General features: G+C 35.9%; 1 protein-coding gene across 3 annotated transcripts in view; it reads right to left on the bottom strand.

Annotated features, from left to right (window-relative positions):
- The window catches only part of LOC123525808 (microtubule-associated serine/threonine-protein kinase 3-like), a 222842-nt gene extending 208477 nt beyond the window's left edge, over positions 1-14365 (bottom strand). For 2 of the 3 annotated variants that reach the window (XM_053538360.1, XM_053538362.1), the window contains exons 1-2: positions 12898-14365; positions 9215-9376 (exon numbers count right to left, since the gene is read on the bottom strand). In XM_053538360.1, the coding sequence (XP_053394335.1) occupies positions 9215-9376; positions 12898-14024 (1289 nt within the window). In that variant the 5' untranslated portion in view covers positions 14025-14365. The remainder of the gene's footprint in view (positions 1-9214; positions 9377-12897) is intronic. The other variant, XM_053538361.1, reaches the window with a different exon arrangement.
- Between the last annotated feature and the right edge of the window lie 4418 nt (positions 14366-18783).

Here is an 18783-nt window from a genome sequence, read left to right as displayed (position 1 = left end):
CCTAAAGGTGATTAATATCCTAAGACGCCACTTTGATACAAGCAGACCTTTACTTTTGACCTTAGACCTTAGGTGACCTGGGCTGTACACTCTAAAAGAGGAATATTAGTTATTTGACCTTTGACCTCTTAGTGTGGCCTTGACCTTGGACCTAGTGATCCTGACTGTGGGCTCTGCATGCTTCCTGCATGAGGAAAACAATTGATGATATGTGAAAATCTTCCCAGTGGTTTAGACACAAAGTTAAGTCATCTGGCCTTTGACCTCTGAGTATGACCTTGACACTGGACCTTAAGTGGCCTGGGTTGTTCGTTCTGTATGTCAACTTGATGGGGTTAAAAGCTGATGTTAGTTTGATGAAAATCTTCTGAGCAGATAAGAAGATATGGCACGGACACAATGGATGGACAACCTTAAAGGACAGACTTGTATGAATTAAATACTGCCCCACTTACATTGTATCTGTAAGTACAATAATCACGTATCAACTATTGTGTTTGGAACTCAACTAGAGGGAGGCACTAAACATTTTTTTATCTTTAGCAACAACTCGAATGACTTTTGGGTGACAGGTTTTACCAGAACTCTGACTGCCATGGCTATATTTTGGCACTTTTATTTGTGACTTAATTCTATCCTCCATGGATCAAGACAGTTTACAACAAAGCTTCTGTGGCACTTTGGGAACATATCTCCTTTACCACTAAATCATCCTGACAGTCCAGTGTCAGAGGAACGTCACTATGGGAACGTATACCTTCTAAACTGTTAAATCATCCTGACAGGACAGTCCGCTGCTTACATGGCACTGTGTGGACATACTTATAACAGCCTGATGAAGACACCAATGGCAGCTTTTCCTGCTTGGAAAAGTGCTGGTATCATATTCGTTGCATCATCAATGACTGCACTTAACCCAGCAGAAATGGTTCATTAGGCAATGAGATATACACCATTATTGGCAAACTGCATGAGACAAAATCAATAGAAAACTTTCCCCCAACAATCAATCAGTTTTATGGTATCACATGGGAATAAACATCACAGATAAAATTTCTCAGAGACTGTCCACTTCTTTGAGTCAATGGTTCCAAAAGGTATAGCTTTTATCAAATTTCATGACAGCCAAATCCCATTTCATTAGAGCTACTGGAATTTCATAAAGTCAGACAGACACAACCTAATGGTGGCGGAAGACTCTGGGTGCCACTCCAGGCATTATTTCAGGCATGGGTGAGCACAAAGCGTAGAAAAACTATCCTTCATAAGCCAGCTGAATAGGTTCTTCACTTTAGAGCGGACAGAGTGGTCTAGTGGTAACACTAACTATGAAACCAGGTGACGTGAGTTCCAAGCCCTCGCTCCTCCAACTAAAAATTACTAACATTGGGATAAGAGTCATGTGTATGAGTGCTTTACACCTGGCACGCTAAAGAACCTGAGTGAAGCTTCTGGAATTGGAGCATCTCCTGTATCTTGCACTATCCTCCCACTAACAGTCTTCTGGTGGAGTCACCCATATGGGTTACCGGTGGCGACTATGAATAAGCTTAAATACAAACAATCTTCATTTTAAACAAACCTACAGGGAACTCAAGGCAACCATACTGTTATGCTACTGACTCTCTCCAAAACCCACCTTCCTCACCCACTCACACACACAAAAAAGCAACTGACATATTAAAACTTCTTCCAGCTAATAAGTGTTGTAGGGTTGAATTTTTTCAATAAGGTTGACTCATCTGGTTTTCAGAGTTTATTGTTTTTGGTCAAATCTATGTTGTAAAAGTCACTATCTTTTGGCAGAATGCTGTCAGAATCAAGCAAGAACTGATGCAGCAAAAGCTGAAATTATGCAGATATGCCGTAAGAAACTTACAAGTATTGGAATATTTAGTGACATACAACGTTAGTAAAACTGCAACAGTACATTTTAGCAATACCAGTAAGTAATTCAGGAGTCAGCACTTTAATATGGTCTCATAGGTCACCCATACCCCTAACAGTCATGATGTAATACCAAAACAGTCAAGGTTAAAATTTCTGAAAGATAAAATAAATGACATGTGTGTTTGCTTAAGATAACATCACTCTTGTAACTTATCAATGTAAATATTTTCTCTTTTTCAAAACATATTCTCTAAATAAATATTACAGGTTGATTTACTTCCTCACATGGTCATGAACATGAGTGGGTGTCTGGGTGTTACATACAACATTTGAGCCATGCCATGAGAAAACCAACATAGTGGCTTTGCGACCAGCATGGATCCAGACCAGCCTGCGCAAAGCCACTATGTTGGTTTTCTCATGGCACGGCTCATTTAAAGATTTGTGGTTTTCACGTTTTCTAACTTGGCAGATGTACAGAGATCAGACTAGCTGTGGTTTAACCTGACGATAACAGATACAAATTTAATATTAAACATTGATACTAATACTATTAAATAACCCTTGAACTAGTAAACTTATGATATTACTATCTTGTACTTACATGAAAAAGAGTTGCCAATTATACAGGCTAGAACACTTGTCAAAAATATACTTTAACTTATTAACTAAAAAAAAAAAAGCTTCCGAGTGCCGTGTCTTAAAGTTTGCAATAATGTAAACAGACCCTTATTTTTCTACTTGTAGTACATTTGTGCATACACCAGGAAGCCAAGACAGCAGAAGTTAAGCCACAGAATGGATGTTATATACAGGAAAAGACTTTTCATACATTTTTCCATATGTGGGCTCAAAAACCTTGACTTTTATTTCACTGCATGATTATCAACTTCTCTTTTTATAGATCGATGACTGAGTGTACATGTATGTCTAGAAAGTATCAATCTGATCATTTTATAAGAATTTCACAGTTTTATATTTTATGGCTTATTTGGGGGATTCAGTTAAAATATTTTCCACAGTGCAGTAAGAAACCAGGAACATTCAAACAGAACAAACCCTTACTTTTCCATATAACATATTATTTCACTGTCAGAATGTATTGAACAAAGTTAAATATGAAGGAGAGAAGATATTGTGAAGAGTCTCCTTTACATTACCATAGTATGCATGGGTTCCATTCATTTTTGAAGTTGAAGGTTGAGGGGGTTCTTGGAGTCCTCCCATTTAGAACTTGATCTGCTACAGAAATAGTAGCAGGGACTTCAGACTACACTATTGCAGGGCAACTCGCACCCCCCCCCCCCCCCCCCCCCCAGCTTAATTTAACCTATAAGTATAATATATATATGGTAAGTGTTTTATTGCCAATTAATGATGTCCAAGTTATAAAATGTGTACAGTAATGAGGACATATATCGGCAATAAAGTTTGCACATCTGATCTATCACCTATCTGCTATTTGTTTTATTCAAACTACTTTAGAGTGTTCTAGAAATCCACTGTTTAATTTTGATTTTACAAGTAACTGTTCCAGCCTTTCTTTCTATAAAAATACAAATATATGAAAACTACCCTGGACCAAAGTAAATATATTTGACAACTGCCCTAGAACTTATAAGTAGGCAACAACTTCCCCTGACTGTAAAAGAAACTGACAACTTTCCCAAATAGTGCAAGAAATCAAAATCTTCCTTGGACTATAAAACACGTGACAACTTCCTCGGACTTAAGTTCAAATAACTGTCAACTTCTCCAGACTGTACAAGTTAACAAAAAACCTACCAGACTGTACAATTAACAGACACCTTCCCCTAGACTGCACAAATAATTGAGCTTCCCCAGATTCAGGAACAAGCAATTAACTGAAAACACTCCCAGAATGTACTAGTAATTGTCAGCTTCCCCAGGCTATGCAAGTAACTGACAACTTCCCCAGATTGAACAAGTAACTAACAATATCCCTGGAATGAACAAGTGAAATACATTACACAGTAACAAAATCTTTAGGCTGTACATGTAACTGACAACTTCCCTGGACTGTAAAAGTAACTGACAACTCCACCCCATCATCACCCCTTTACGATATTTGTAACTTAAAACTTTACCAGACCGAACAAGTAAATGTCAATTTCACTGAACTGTTCAAGTAACTTACATTTAACAGTAACAACATCTTCAGGCTGTGCAGGTTACTGACAACTTTCCCCATGAAGTGACAACTTCCCTGGACAGTAAAAGCAACCGACAACTCCATCCCACAACTACCCCTTTAGGATATACCAGTAGGTAACTAATAATTTTATCACACTTAAGAAGTACCTGACAACTTCCCTGCACTGTACATTGTCAAGCAACTGACAACTCAATCCCGCCATCAACCCCTGAGGATATAATGTAACTGACAACTTCCCTGGACTATACAAGTAACTGAAAACTTTCCTGGACTATACAAGTAACTGACAACTTCCCCAGACTAAACAAGTAACTGACACCTTCCATGGACTATACATGTACAAGTAACTGTCCACTTTCATGGACTATACAAGTAACAGACAACTTTCCTGGACTATACAAGTAATTGACAACTTCCCTAGACTAAATAAGTAACTGACAACTTCCATGGACTATACATGTACAAGTAACTGTCAACTTCCATGGACTATACAAGTAACAGACAACTTCCATGGACTATACAAGTAACAGACAACTTTCCTGGACTAAACAAGTAACTGACAACTTCCGTGGACTATACAATTAACAGACAACTTCCTAGGACTATACAAGTAACTGAAAGTAAATGACAGCTTCCCAGAAAAATTAACTTCCACCACCATTTTTAAATAGACAGACTATGCAGTAACTAGCATGTTTAGTATGTACTTTCAAGATCATATAAAATTAAAACAGCATGTAAAGAATGTTCAAAGCTATGTATACATAATTACAGTACAAGTAGATTCAGTCATACAGAAGTACATGTGTCCTCCACGATAACATACATGACAGGACATGTTTTAACATCAAAGACCTTAACACTACTTCATTACATTTCTTCAACATTTCCCATGTCTTGTACAACATTAAGAAATGGATGACAAGGATAATTGAATTACAAAAAAAATATATTTATAGCAATGATGTCTCTTACAAAACAATTTTCAAAGTCTTGTACGTTCATACTAATGCAAGTGTTCCATTGCTTCAGATGCAAGATAATAAGTTTGAACAGTGTTAGAGTATGCGTGAACCATTCATATCAAGGTTTCAAAATAAAAATAATCTAGGACCATATATAAACATATAGAATTTTTATCACACATCCCTCTAATTATTGTACCCTTCCACCCCCCCCCCCCACCGCACCCCCTCCCACCTCCCGCACCCTCACCACCCCCCCAAAAACACAACTCCTATCTTTAATAATGCGCTTAAAAGTTAAAAGAACAAAGCATGCATGGGCAATAATTAGTCCACACTGTATATATTACATGTAAATATTTTCATTTATAATGACACACTTAATGAAATACAAATGTCACTATACAACACTGACTAGACTGATAGTTGCCTAAATTGGTAACAGCGTTATTTAGGACTATAAATAAGCGTCTCCAGTAACTATGTCATTAATTCAGGCCAAGAATAATGGATTAGAAACTATATTCCCCCAAAAAATAGCAGTTTATCTATGTTTTCCTGAATTTAAAGTAAGTTTTTTAAATGCATGTTGATGAATATGATAGATGTGAATTGTTGTAAGTATAATTAACATGTATTATCAACTGAGCGTGGAAATAATGTATCTTTACTCTTAATCTTTGTGAAACTACTATATTTTACAGTTTTGCCCTTCAAGGTGAATAAATTTTGTTATGCAGATGTGCCTAGACTACTAGTACACAAGCATCTTTTTGAGTAGAATGGGTACCGACCCAAACTGACTTTACTGGGACAGATTCATAATGCCTGGACAATTACCAAGCATACAAACAGCACTGATAGTTGTAAAAACTTAACATGTGACCCACTGATTTCACAAAGGAGTATGATGCTATTTAGCTAAGCTACACAACATCACTCACATGATAATATATTGAAAAGTCTGAAGTGGATCAATAACAGAAAAATCCTATGATCCCCTATAAATCATCAAAATGTGATGTGTATCAGTATTTGCAGGGTTGATTACAAACACATTTATCTCTTTCATGTTTAGATACAAAAATACATCAGTTTTGCAATCATGTCTCGATACGCCATTAGTCATTCAGTATGATGTATGCAAACGTTTCATTAGTGAAAAACGTGTAAAAAAACTGTCTGCTTTACCATAAATTGCTATAAATAACAAGAGAAATATACCATTTAATTTCTAAATCTCTTAAAATTGACAATCAATACAACAGAAATTAAAATCAATATTAAAAATACATGTGTCCCAAGAGAATAGACAGACTGCTATTGAATGACAAAATTATTCAGTATATTTCATTACTGCCAAGTCTTTTGTTGTGAATCACAAAACTGATGTAAATAGGCTTCAATTTTACATAAACTTAATGAAAATATACCCTTTTTACTTCCCCCCATTATAAAATCATTAATTCAGTTTTGCTATCTCATAATACAATATATGCAAATATCACAGCAGTTAACAAAATAGTTTTCAACACAATTCATTCAATAAGAGTTCATTAAATGCAAATTTCTTTCAATTATGTCTACAGATGGTTGACATTTCATTAAAATGACAATGAAAATTTTTTGGTGATTTTTTAATGCCTGCAAATACCAAATATCAAATTTTAAATGCATGAATCAATTATAAATTTTTGACTTGCTTGAATTGGTATTTCCTACCAAAATCATTTATAATTTGTAAAATACAATTGTACATCCAATATCATTGGGTTTTTTTCTGGGAAATTTATCACTCTGGATTTGACCAGATCAGATAGCAAGGAAGTCTGTCCCATTGATGCACTTGACTTTAAACAACCCTGGACAGTAATTGCCAAGAAACTAATTTATATATAAGCTAATCGATGAAATATGACACACTATATAAAGCCAAAGGGCTCTGAAATTCAGATGAGGCCATAAACATTTCATTCCGGAAATTTAAGAGTGATTTTGGCCAAATTGCGAATTTTTGATACACCTGCTCGAAAGTTTAAAGGTGCTTTTTTCGAGTGCAACAGCCTAATTTTAGTGAAACAAATCTGAGCTACTTTCATAAAGATATAGTACAGGGCATACTGACCCTTGGAAAATGTTACATTTCACTAAAATTTAGTAACAAGAGGACCATGATGGTCCTGAATCGCTCACCTATCTCCACATGACCCAGTGTTCAACTGAGTATGACATCGTTATTTCTATTATTTGACATAGTGACCTAGTTTTTGAGCACATGTGACCTAGATATCACCAAGATAAAAAATTCTGACCAATTTTCATGAAGATCCATTGAAAAATATGGCCTCTAGAGAGGTCACAAGGTTTTTCTATTATTTGACCTAATGACCTAGTTTTTGAAGGCACGTGACCCACTTTTAAACTTGACCTAGATATCATCAAGGTGAACATTCTCACCAATTTTCATGAAGATCTCGTGAAAAATATGGCCTCTAGAGAGGTCACAAGGTTTTTCTATTTTTCGACCTACTGACCTAGTTTTTGACCGCACATGACCCAGTTACGAACCTGACCTAGATATCATCAAGCTGAACATTCTCACCAATTTTCATGAAGATCCATTGAGAAATATGGCCTCTAGAGAGGTCACAAGGTTTTTTCTATTTCTAGACCTACTGACCTAGTTTTTGACCCCACGTGACCCAGTTTCGAATCTGACTTAGATATCATCAAGATGAACATTCTGACCAATATTCATGAAGATCTCATGAAAAATATGGCCTCTAGAGAGGTCACAAGGTTTTTCTATTTTTAGATCTACTGACCTAGTTTTTAACCCCACGTGACCCAGTTTCGAACTTGACCTAGATGTCTTCAAGGTAAACACTCTGACCAATTTTCATGAAGATCCATCGAAAAATATCGCCTCTAGAGAGGTCACAAGGTTTTCCTATTTTTAGACCTACTGACCTAGTTTTTGACCGCACATGACCCAGTTTCGAACTTGACCTAGATATCATCAAGGTGAACATTCTGACCAATTTTCATGAAGATCCATTGAGAAATATGGCCACTAGAGAGGTCACAAGGTTTTTCTATTTTTTGATCTACTGACCTAGTTTTTAACCCCACATGACCCAGTTTCGAACTTGACCTAGATATCATCAAGGTGAACATTCTGACCAATATTCATGAAGATCTCATGAAAAATATGGCCTCTAGAGAGGTCACAAGGTTTTTCTATTTTTAGATCTACTGACCTAGCTTTTAACCCCACGTGACCCAGTTTCAAACTTGACCTAGATATCATCAAGATGAACATTCTGACCAATTTTCATGAAGATGCATTGAGAAATATGGCCTCTAGAGAGGTCACAAGGTTTTTCTATTTTTAAACCTAATGACCTAGTTTTTGACCCTACGTGACCCAGTTTCGAACTTGACCTAGATATCATCAAGATAAACATTCTGACCAATATTCATGAAGATCTCATGAAAAATATGGCCTCTAGAGAGGTCACAAGGTTTTTCTATTTTTAGACCTACTGACCTAGTTTTTGACCCCACGTGACCCAGTTTCGAACTTGACCTAGATATCATCAAGGTGAACATTCTGACCAATTTTCATGAAGATCTTGTGAAATATATGGCCTCTAGAGAGGTCACAAGGTTTTTCTATTTTTAGACCTACTGACCTAGTTTTTGATGGCACGTGACCCAGTTTCGAACTTGACCTAGATATCATCAAGATGAACATTCTGACCAACTTTCATAAAGATCCCATGAAAAATGTGACCTCTAGAGTGGTCACAAGCAAAAGTTTACGGACGCATGGACGGACGACGGACACCGCGCGATCACAAAAGCTCACCTTGTCACTTTGTGACAGGTGAGCTAAAAATAGGTTCATTAATTATTAAGCTCTTTAAATTGTGCTTCAAATGTTTGAAGCTAACATACGAAGAGTCTTGACTGGAATATGTCCAAACTTCGAGGATTATATTTCAGTTTGGGAAACGATGAACAAATTTCGAATTTGAAAGTCACTGAATTTTCAACTTTGATTTATAGAAGGTAAAAAGGCTTTAGATAATACTTGAAATTTTATGAAATCAATAGACTGAGAACTTGTACAGCAGTTACAGCTTTAAATGGGAACTCTACCAAATATAACAGTATTTACCGGAACTTTTCCAAGGTCATATCTGCTGGCAGGTAGTAAAGGTATGTTGAGAGGCCATTGGATCTCATGAAGTCTACAAACTGTAATCTAGCAGGTAAGTGGTGATGGAGACCCTGATCATTAGACTTTGGTGGCGAGTGTGATCTTCTTCTAGGACTTCTGCTGCAATGACAAATGACAAGTCTTTTCATTTTAACTGTAACACATTTTGGTTACACTAGAGTTCACTACCTGAAAAAACAGGACTGCGTTCAATAAACGATTGATGCCCAGTGGCACTGTCGATAGATTTTGCACCTAAACCTCTCAAAAGGTCAAGTAAACTGAGCAGGTAGTTATCTGATTAGCATATGGTCAACAAAGTACATTGTAACAAGAGTGCCAATTTTATAACATGTCAAAGGGTAGTGATGTCTAAGATGAGGAATAATCACATGGTTAACCATAGTACCAGTCATTTATAATAGATCTAAGCAAACTGGTCCATTGGTTACTGTCGAGATGAGGATAATCACTATATATCCGCATTAGTAAGATCTGCTAAAAAAAATGTTTGCTAGACAATACAAGGTACTCCATTTTTAGCACAGTATTGGAACGGACAATCGAACAAGAAAATCATAAATCTTCACAAGGTGCTAGTCTAATAAAATTTGCACATCAAAGATTTGGAATTATATAATGAGATTACATAACTCATTTTAGTCAGTAATTCAAATTACAACTGTTTTCGAACTTTTCAAGTGAAAATTCGCCAAATCTTCAAAACCTGAAGTCTAATGTAAATTGCACATTCCAACACATGTGCATTTTTGGGCTTGATTCATTCTAATAACCCTGACAGAATTCAGCCATCATAAGCAGCATTAACATTTCTCATTGATGGTGATACATGCATTCAACCAATAGTTCCTCTTCATAGGTTCAACTATTTCATGTCTTTTGGAAAACATGGACTTAAACATCTTGACATAGCACAATCCAGCTGTTGAGTTACTTTTTCATTAAGGTAATCACATCATAACAAGATCAATGTTTTTAAATCATATTAAGTCATGGATTAAACCATCAGATATCGCAAAGCCTCAATCGATTACTCAGTGTGATTTAAATTTTTAATAAGAGCTCAAACAGTAATGTTTATTAAAATATATACTTTGGTATTAGACATTATGAGGCAACATTTGGAGCTGATTATGTTAAAAGCTAAATATATTGCCTGACAGCTGGAACAGGGGTGAAGAAGGGTAGGGGGCTGACACCCAAGTGTGTGTGATTATTAAAGCATGTCCTTCAAATGGCATGTCTTCTTGCTTAAAGTCATTTACAAATATTTATACAAGGCTGTATATTTGCTTTTAACTCAAATGTTGTAGAAGTTGAAGTTGAATTTACGGGGGTTCAACGCAATAAGGACATACCAAATTGATTAATAGTTCTTCGGAAAGTTTTCAAAAAAAAATAGGAGCAAGCGAGCGAATTTTTTTTTTTTTTTTCTCAATTTTGATTTTTTCAGAGGCGGCTAGATTTTACATGGAGCGAGCGGGCTTTTTTTTTCCCCCCAGCTTGGACCCTTGAGGAGGCGGTTATGGTTATACATGAAGTTAACATTTCTTTAGAAATAACACAGAAATCAAACATTTACAGTGTGGGTAACACAGTACATAGCTTTTCTATATGTTTTAAAGACTACATGAATGATTTTGCAAATAAATTCTTGCCAAAACTCACTGAATCACTTTATTTTTTATTTATAATTACTAAGGGAAGAGTGTCTTATTTTCAATTTTGAATTTTCTATATTAATCTGAATTTAACGGCACAGGATGAGGACTATTTAGGACAAAACAGGCACATGTGTGGAATAACATTTCTTCTGAAACACAGATGGCTTCGACACATGAACAACTTTGAGCCCCTAGTGGAACTCCAACCCATAGAGGTGAGGTGAAGTAATAAACCACTTGACCAGTGAGACCAAACAGAGTTGGGCATACAGAAATTGTAACAGATGCTTCGACATTGCTCGAATCCCTTTGGAATAATTTCTTAACAGTTCAGGCTAGCTTATGTTTTTGTGGTAGAGATTCATTTCAGGCAAAAATGATAACAGGACGGACAATGAATAATCCCAATATGGCCACCCTTAAAAGTGTTGTTTGTTGTGATTTGACTGAACTATAAATTTAGAGTTCGGGAGGTCTGTTTTTTTTTCAGTTTCTTTCGTTCTATCAATTCACAGCCAATTAAAATACAAACAGGCAAAATTGGGGTTACAAAAGGACAGATTTTTTAGAAATTATTTTCATATCTACATTACTTTTTTGAAAGGCTAAACAATTTTAAATTGACTAAATGCATTTTGATAATATCTGACTGCTGTACTAAAGAAGTTACCTTCAAGTTCAAAAAGATTTGGGCCGAGACAATGTTATAGGTCTGTCAGGATCTGTGATCAAACATTTTTTTTAAGATAGTAGTCGGCCTCAGCTTTGGGCTCTAGACCTAATATACTGAACTAAACATCTGATAACAAATGGTTTGAAAGGAAGTGGCTATTCCTACGGTCCCGTAAGAATAGCCTCACATGCTATTCCTACGGCTCTCCCGTAAGAATAGTGAAATAGCCCGCGGGGTGGTGAGCGTGACTGAATGGAGGAGTGAGGTGAGAGAATGGTACAACTTTGCATGTTGATAAATATTCATGGAAGGTTTGAAAAAAAAGAAATAAAAAAGGAATAATAAAAAATTGGGGGGGGGGGGGGGGGGGGGGGGGGGGGGGGTGTGACCAAGGCAAGGTGGCGACCAGGTGTGGGTACACAACTTCACATGTTTATAATAAATGTTCATTGAAAAGAATGAAAGAAGTTTAATGATATTCTTCCAATTGGTTGGTTTGTTATGTACAAATCTCTGGATTTTTAAACAATTAAGGGGCAATAACTGTATGGAAAATTGACCAATAAAAAAAGAAAATGACGGGCATCATCAAAGTATGTTGGTTCATATTCATTTCAAGTTTCATGAAATTCTACAAACTTGTTACTAAGAAATGGCTGCAGACGTGTATTTTTCATTAAATCAAGGGCAATAACTCTAAATTGAACAAACAAAAAAAAAACGTGACGGGCATCATTGCAGTATGTTGGCTAATGTTTATTTCAAGTTTGATGAATTCTACCTGCTAGTTACTGAGAAATGGCTGCAGACGGACATTTTTGTGCATTTTTCGAATCAAGGACAATAACTCTAAGGGAAATTGACCAATCCAAAAAAAAACTTGACGGGTATTATCATGTTTATTTCAAGAGTGTCCTGCTGCACCTAATGCTGTCAGATCTGCAGGATGATACAAAATTTGTCTTCTGCCTGTTGTTAGACTAATTTGTGAAACATAACTGCCAAATCACAAGAATTTTTCTTATAAATACATTTTGGGAGATTTCTCTGCCACAACCAGAGAAAAAGTACTCTTTTTTTCAGTAAGTGGCCAAAAACATGCCATCTGTATGATAGAATGAAAGCTCAGATCTATGTTTTGTGTCTGGTATTTATTAAGTACGAGTTTTGACTGTCCAAGCAAAAATGATAAAACAGTCTGGCAATGAAAGAAAGGTACAGTGGTAAAAAGTAGTGTTTGTTTTACTTAAAAAGTCTTGTTAAGAAAATAAAATAAAAATTACCTGTCCATAAGTCTATCCATGGATGTAACAATTTGAAGCTGCTTATTCAATGGTACAAAATGTGCATGACTATGGAAGTCTGGGTCATCACTAAATTCAGAGCTCTCCTTCATCCGAGAAGAATCACTCTCATCACTAAAGTCATCAATGCGATTTCTTCCATCAAAACTTTTCAAGCTGGTTGTGGTAGCTGTTGGAGAGTAATCAGATGACAACGACAGGCTGTCAAAATCTTCTGCAGCTGCTTCACGGATGAGGCTGAATTTAGGAGGATGCTTTCTTATCACTGTTGTTGGAGGTTCCTTTTGCTCATCAAACAAACTAAATTTTATGGGGGTACTAGTGGAGCTACATTCACCAATGTTTATTTCTTCGCAGCTGTTATTGTCTGAGTGTCTGAGAGTATCAATGTCACTTGAACTAGAGCTTCTGGATGTTCCAAGTTTGTAAGACTCCATTTCACTTGCTAATGAGTCTGTACTGTAATTGGATGACACAGACGGTAGTGATTTCTTCAAAGCTTCAACAGCTGGTGTGGAATATTTTCTCCTATTTGATGGTGAGCTTGTTGAAGTTGCTCCACTTATTTTTGAGTTAGATGTTATTGCTTTGATTGTTTGAGATTCAGAAGAGGAACTTTTAAGTGCTAATGTGCTAGGTGCAGGAGCCTGATTAACTTGAGAGCTTGCTTTTGAGGACTCTGGTTTTAGAAAGAAAACAGAATCATCATCATCTGGCTTGGTCCACTTAGCTTCCAAGGAGGTGTCCAACTTTTCAATATGTACGTGCTTTTCTGAATCTATATCCATAGGCTCATGAACCACTACTTTATCATTAGACACTGCTGCTCCTGGGCTTTTATCCCTTTTACTGTCAGCAGGACGTTCCAATGATGAATCTGTATCACATTTATCCCTGGCATTTCCATCCTTACTCCTAGAAGCAACAAGAGAATCACTCGACGACTTCTGAGCTTTTTTCTTCCCAGACACTGGCGACGAAGATCCGGTCAATTCTCTTGACAGAGACTTTGATACTTTTGACCCTTTCTTGGATTTCTTCCCTGGAGATTTCTGCTTTGACTCCATGGTAAATTTATCCATCAAGGATTTCTTGGAACTTGCCATCTCAAAGTAAATCCATCACTGGTGCATACTCATTGTGGTAACCAAGTTTATTAATTTCATACCTTACTGACAAAAAAAAAACAACAACAAATAAATAAAAAAACATCATTTTTCTCACTCATCATGTCTATTTACTGGATCACTTCCTATAAATTAAAATTTGCATAGTCTACTGAATCCAATGTAAAATTTAGCATTTTATGAATTATTTCAAGTATTCAAAATTAAAATCTTTTAAACTGTCAAACAAATGTGTTTAATATCAAATCCACAGTGCAATTCTTCGCTACATTTTCTCAATTTCTTGTTGCTGTTACACTTCCGGTCTGTGCGGTATTATTTTTAACAAGTTGTATAAATTACTTTAAAGGGTTGATCAAAAAGCTGTCATATCAGATATCACGTATCGTCATTTTATCTGATTCAGTGTGATACCAGAATCAGTGTAAGCGCTTTACTGACCAGTACTGGGAGTAGTATAACATCATCATTTTGCATTGAATGTTAAACCTACAACTGGAACTACATCAAAGCTGGCAATCTTACAACGAGAACATAAAAAGAATGTCTGTAAATTTAAATGAAATTCATATTACTTTTTAGTCCCGTTACAAAAATGTCCTACAGTTTCTCCAGTTTCGCAGAGCAAACTGATGTAAGAGTTTTTTGGGGCGTAGTTTCAACATCTGCTAGAGAACATAATATTTTATATGCAATTAGTAAATTACGGATCATCTCTGGTACAATTAATCGTAATGTACAAAGAAACTTTAGGCATGAAAATGAAATATTAGATTATTATTTCTGATTATATAAGCATAATATAAATAAACAGTTTATTTATATGTAAAATATCTGCTACCCTACAATACATGTAGTAATTATGATGTTTATAAACACAATTATAATGGCATTCACGCATAAAACACATGTACACCACACAACATTTATAGCTACTAATTTTAACATCATTTTGTTCTACAGGGGCGTCGGAAGGTGTTTAATATTGGGGCCGCGAGGGGGACGGGGGGGGGGTAGGTACGGGAGAGGGCATCCTTCTCCCATAAGGGGGACCTCCCCCTGAAATTTTTTTTAAAACAGGATCATAAATGGCGAGTTCTGGTGCATTTTAAGGGTACTGAATCGCATCTCAAGTCTCCAGTATTTTCTTACTATTTACATGACTATAAGCAAAATAAAGTTTAATAAACTCTTATCAGAATTAATTATGTATAACGCAATACAAAGAATGCATGTATGTTTTTATTTTTTGTATTTAATGTATTGAACAATAATCATTCATGTTACATTCATTTCTTATTTTTGTTTGAAATATCATTTTTTGAGTAAAAACAATTTATATAATTAATTCCTTACATCTTAGCGGTGTGTTAAATATTAACACTTACCTCTTTCATGAAATAAAAACATGATAATTATTTTTCTGAATTTTATAAGTTAATACCTTAGATCTTTGCGGCTGGGTATAGCTTAAACGTTCCATTGACTAAAAACATGCCAATTTAAAACATGCTGATTTGTTCATGCGTAATTAAGTCCAATCACGGACACGTGTGTATGACTCCATTTAACACCCCCGATCGTGTCACCGTCACCACGGTAACACACTAATCTGGACAGCGTGTATTGTTTAACGCGAAGCAAAATTTAATATACTATACAAAATATTGGGACTCCAACTTATGAATTTACAAAAAATCGTTTTTGGGCAAATTATTGGGGCCGCGGTCGCGGCCCCTGCGGCCCCACTTCCGACGCCCCTGTTCTAATCTGTTTAATAAAATGGAAGCAGTGACATCGATCAGTGATTCATTTTCTTGGGACAAAATCCACTTTAAAAGGTTCTGACTGTTGCATGTCGCACAATAACTGTTTACATCATGCACAAAGCTTTATCTCAAGTTTTAACTGAGATTTGTCTGCAATATTGTTTGTTTTCAACATGTCGCCATAAGTACTATTTTTGACTTGTTCGAGTTTGCCTTTATCTAACCCCATATTTCGGATCCAAATAATACAATATAGTGTACTTAAAATATCAAACAAGTGCAAGGATAAGCAGGTGTAGATAATCTAAATATTCTAAAGGATGTTTTGATGCTCTTTTTATATGGATCGCCTTTACGAACCCACTGTTCACTTAAAAGTATCAGACCAACATAGTTGTATTGCTGGACATATCCAATAATTTTGTTAATGTAGATGAACTCTGTTCTTTAATGAATCGACATTGCTTTTAAAATATCACACTTTTGTCCGGAGTATAACTTGGAAAGTATTAATGGCATTTGATTGAAACTTCACAAAATGATAGAGGCAAAAATTACACTTAATGATATTCCCTTGCTTTAATTATCTCCCTTTATCTAATTTATCTTTTTTATTATCTCCATTTTTTGTTTGTTTCTAATACGTTATTCCCCATATTGGGACAAGCACATACGGCTTTCCAGATTTTATTTACCGATTCGTTGTTTACTTTTACTTTTTGAATCCTTCTATTTATCAATGATGGTGTTTAATAAAGTATATATAAGTTCATTATTTGTTATCCGTCTTAACTTTCGCTGTATTTTTGCAATTCTTGGCCATCTATGAATTATCTTTACTACTTGAAGTCTAAGGCATGGATAACCGAACATTTTTGCAGCTTCTGTTTCATTAACTTATTAATTCTAGTAGGTGTTTACAAAAATCGCCAGGGAACTTAATACTTGCGATCCGATGAGGACATTATGCATATTTCAAACAGTAGTTCTTACTTAATTTTTAAACATTGTTTAATTCGCCTCCCACGTCCGATTGACAACATACTGTTGCTGCCTGGAAATCTTACTGGACGTAGGCATAATTTCTGGTAAACTATAGTGGACTGTCATTGAGGACATTTTCAGGCGGATTCAAATCAAAAAGCGACTGCACTTGTTATGCGTCGCCATGGTAATTAAAACGTTCTAAAGTGAAAATGTTATAGAAATTATCTGACCAAATTAAACAAATATCGCGAATTACAACGATGTATATCACACCGCACTATACACAAAATGTAGCTTTAAACAGCAAAGTCTACGTTAACTTTGAACAGCCCTCGTATACCAAACTAAAAGATTTAACTTGTTAACTCGTAAAAACATTGGAATTGAAAATGTAAACTTTCTCAAGAACGTATAAGTTCATTAATAGATGCAATATTGTCATATAACATTGGTACCATATACAACGGTAAATATCTATTGAAATATATAAGAAGCTTTTTTGCAAGCATACAATGCAACTAAACAAGTTAACAGCAGACTCTCTTCACGAGAGGTTATGAAACGTGCGCCACCCATCGTGATCACAAAGCAAAGGCTAAAGTTGAACTCTATTACACATAAACATTGAATGGACACCATGATCAATAAATATAACAACGCCGAGTCCAAGTATGGCGAGACTTTTAATGGCTGCCACATGGCACTTAAAGTACTGCTATTATCACAGTTAATAAATATACATTAAGAAGATCCTTTGAATGAGTAGAAAGCAATAAAAGCAACATAATAGCATAACTGATTGAGCCTACGTATGAGAGGTTATGATTAGAAACTGACTGATATAAAAGAGACATGTCTCCATCTATTGAATTACCTAGCTTTAAAGAAACAGCTCAGGTTTCTAGTCATAATTCTTAATGAAAAGAAAATAGTAACAGATTGCCCAACACGACAAAAATGAAAATGTTTCAGTCTCAGTTTCATTGAGCCTGTTCTTTAGCAGTAGTGAAATCGCATGGTACCGTTCACTACCTCTAGCCCCGGGTTGAGCAGAACTCAACATTTGAACGGGCTACGAAAGCACCAAAATGCAATTTAAGAACATCTGTTCACACGGCGGTGTACAAGGAACCTTTAATGATACACAGAATGAAATTTCATGAAAAGCGGCATAATGGGCTTGCCATAAACAAGGACAAAAATGAGTAGAAATAAACCAACTGGAATTTAAAATGGGGAGCTGAGGCTATGACGCCTACATATCACAGAAACTGAAAAGACAGCACCATACTAGTATATATATAAAAGTAGCTCTCTGGACAATGTCAGGTTTACTGGTAATGTGTTTCTACAAGGTTTGCCAGACGATGGAGCAATATTCTTACTGGGGGCTAACGTAGGTGTTATAAGCAGCTTGTATGGCCTGTTTAGTGTTTGTTTTGACAATTCGTTTTATGAACCTTAAAGTGTTATTTCCCTTTGCTATTACATTGTTTATATGCTGGGTCCATGTAAGATCGTAATACCTTGGAATTTTGCAGAGTCTGTTTTTTCGGGGAGATGTAAGGGGGGATAACTGAATTCTTTTTGTTTGATCATCCGTATCTCACATTGATCTGGATAGGTTCCATGACTCAGTCTTTTTTTAAGATTCCAGAGAGCAGAGCTCATTTTGTAACTGTTCAGCGTCCATACGAGAGTCAATGGTAAGGAACAATCGTTTATTAAGATTTATGCGAGCTTCACATTTTACTGGAGATCATTGATATAACGCTTAGCCTGCTAAATTTATATAATGAACTGGTCCATCATTCAATTTGGGCAATACCATTTATCATTCGAAGGGGTGTTCACTGAAAATTTACTGACTGAATAGCGAACAGTGAAGACCTAGATCAGCCTGATCTTGGTCTGCACTGGTCGCAGGGCAGAATCACTAGCAGCCAGCAGGGTAAAGGTTAATCTTCTAGGTTTGAAACCAT

The sequence above is a fragment of the Mercenaria mercenaria genome, chromosome 3 (assembly GCF_021730395.1).
Source record: "Mercenaria mercenaria strain notata chromosome 3, MADL_Memer_1, whole genome shotgun sequence".
NCBI classification, from domain to species: Eukaryota; Metazoa; Mollusca; class Bivalvia; order Venerida; family Veneridae; genus Mercenaria; species Mercenaria mercenaria.
Note: the sequence above shows the minus strand (reverse complement) of the source record. Positions and strands in the feature narration are given on the sequence as shown.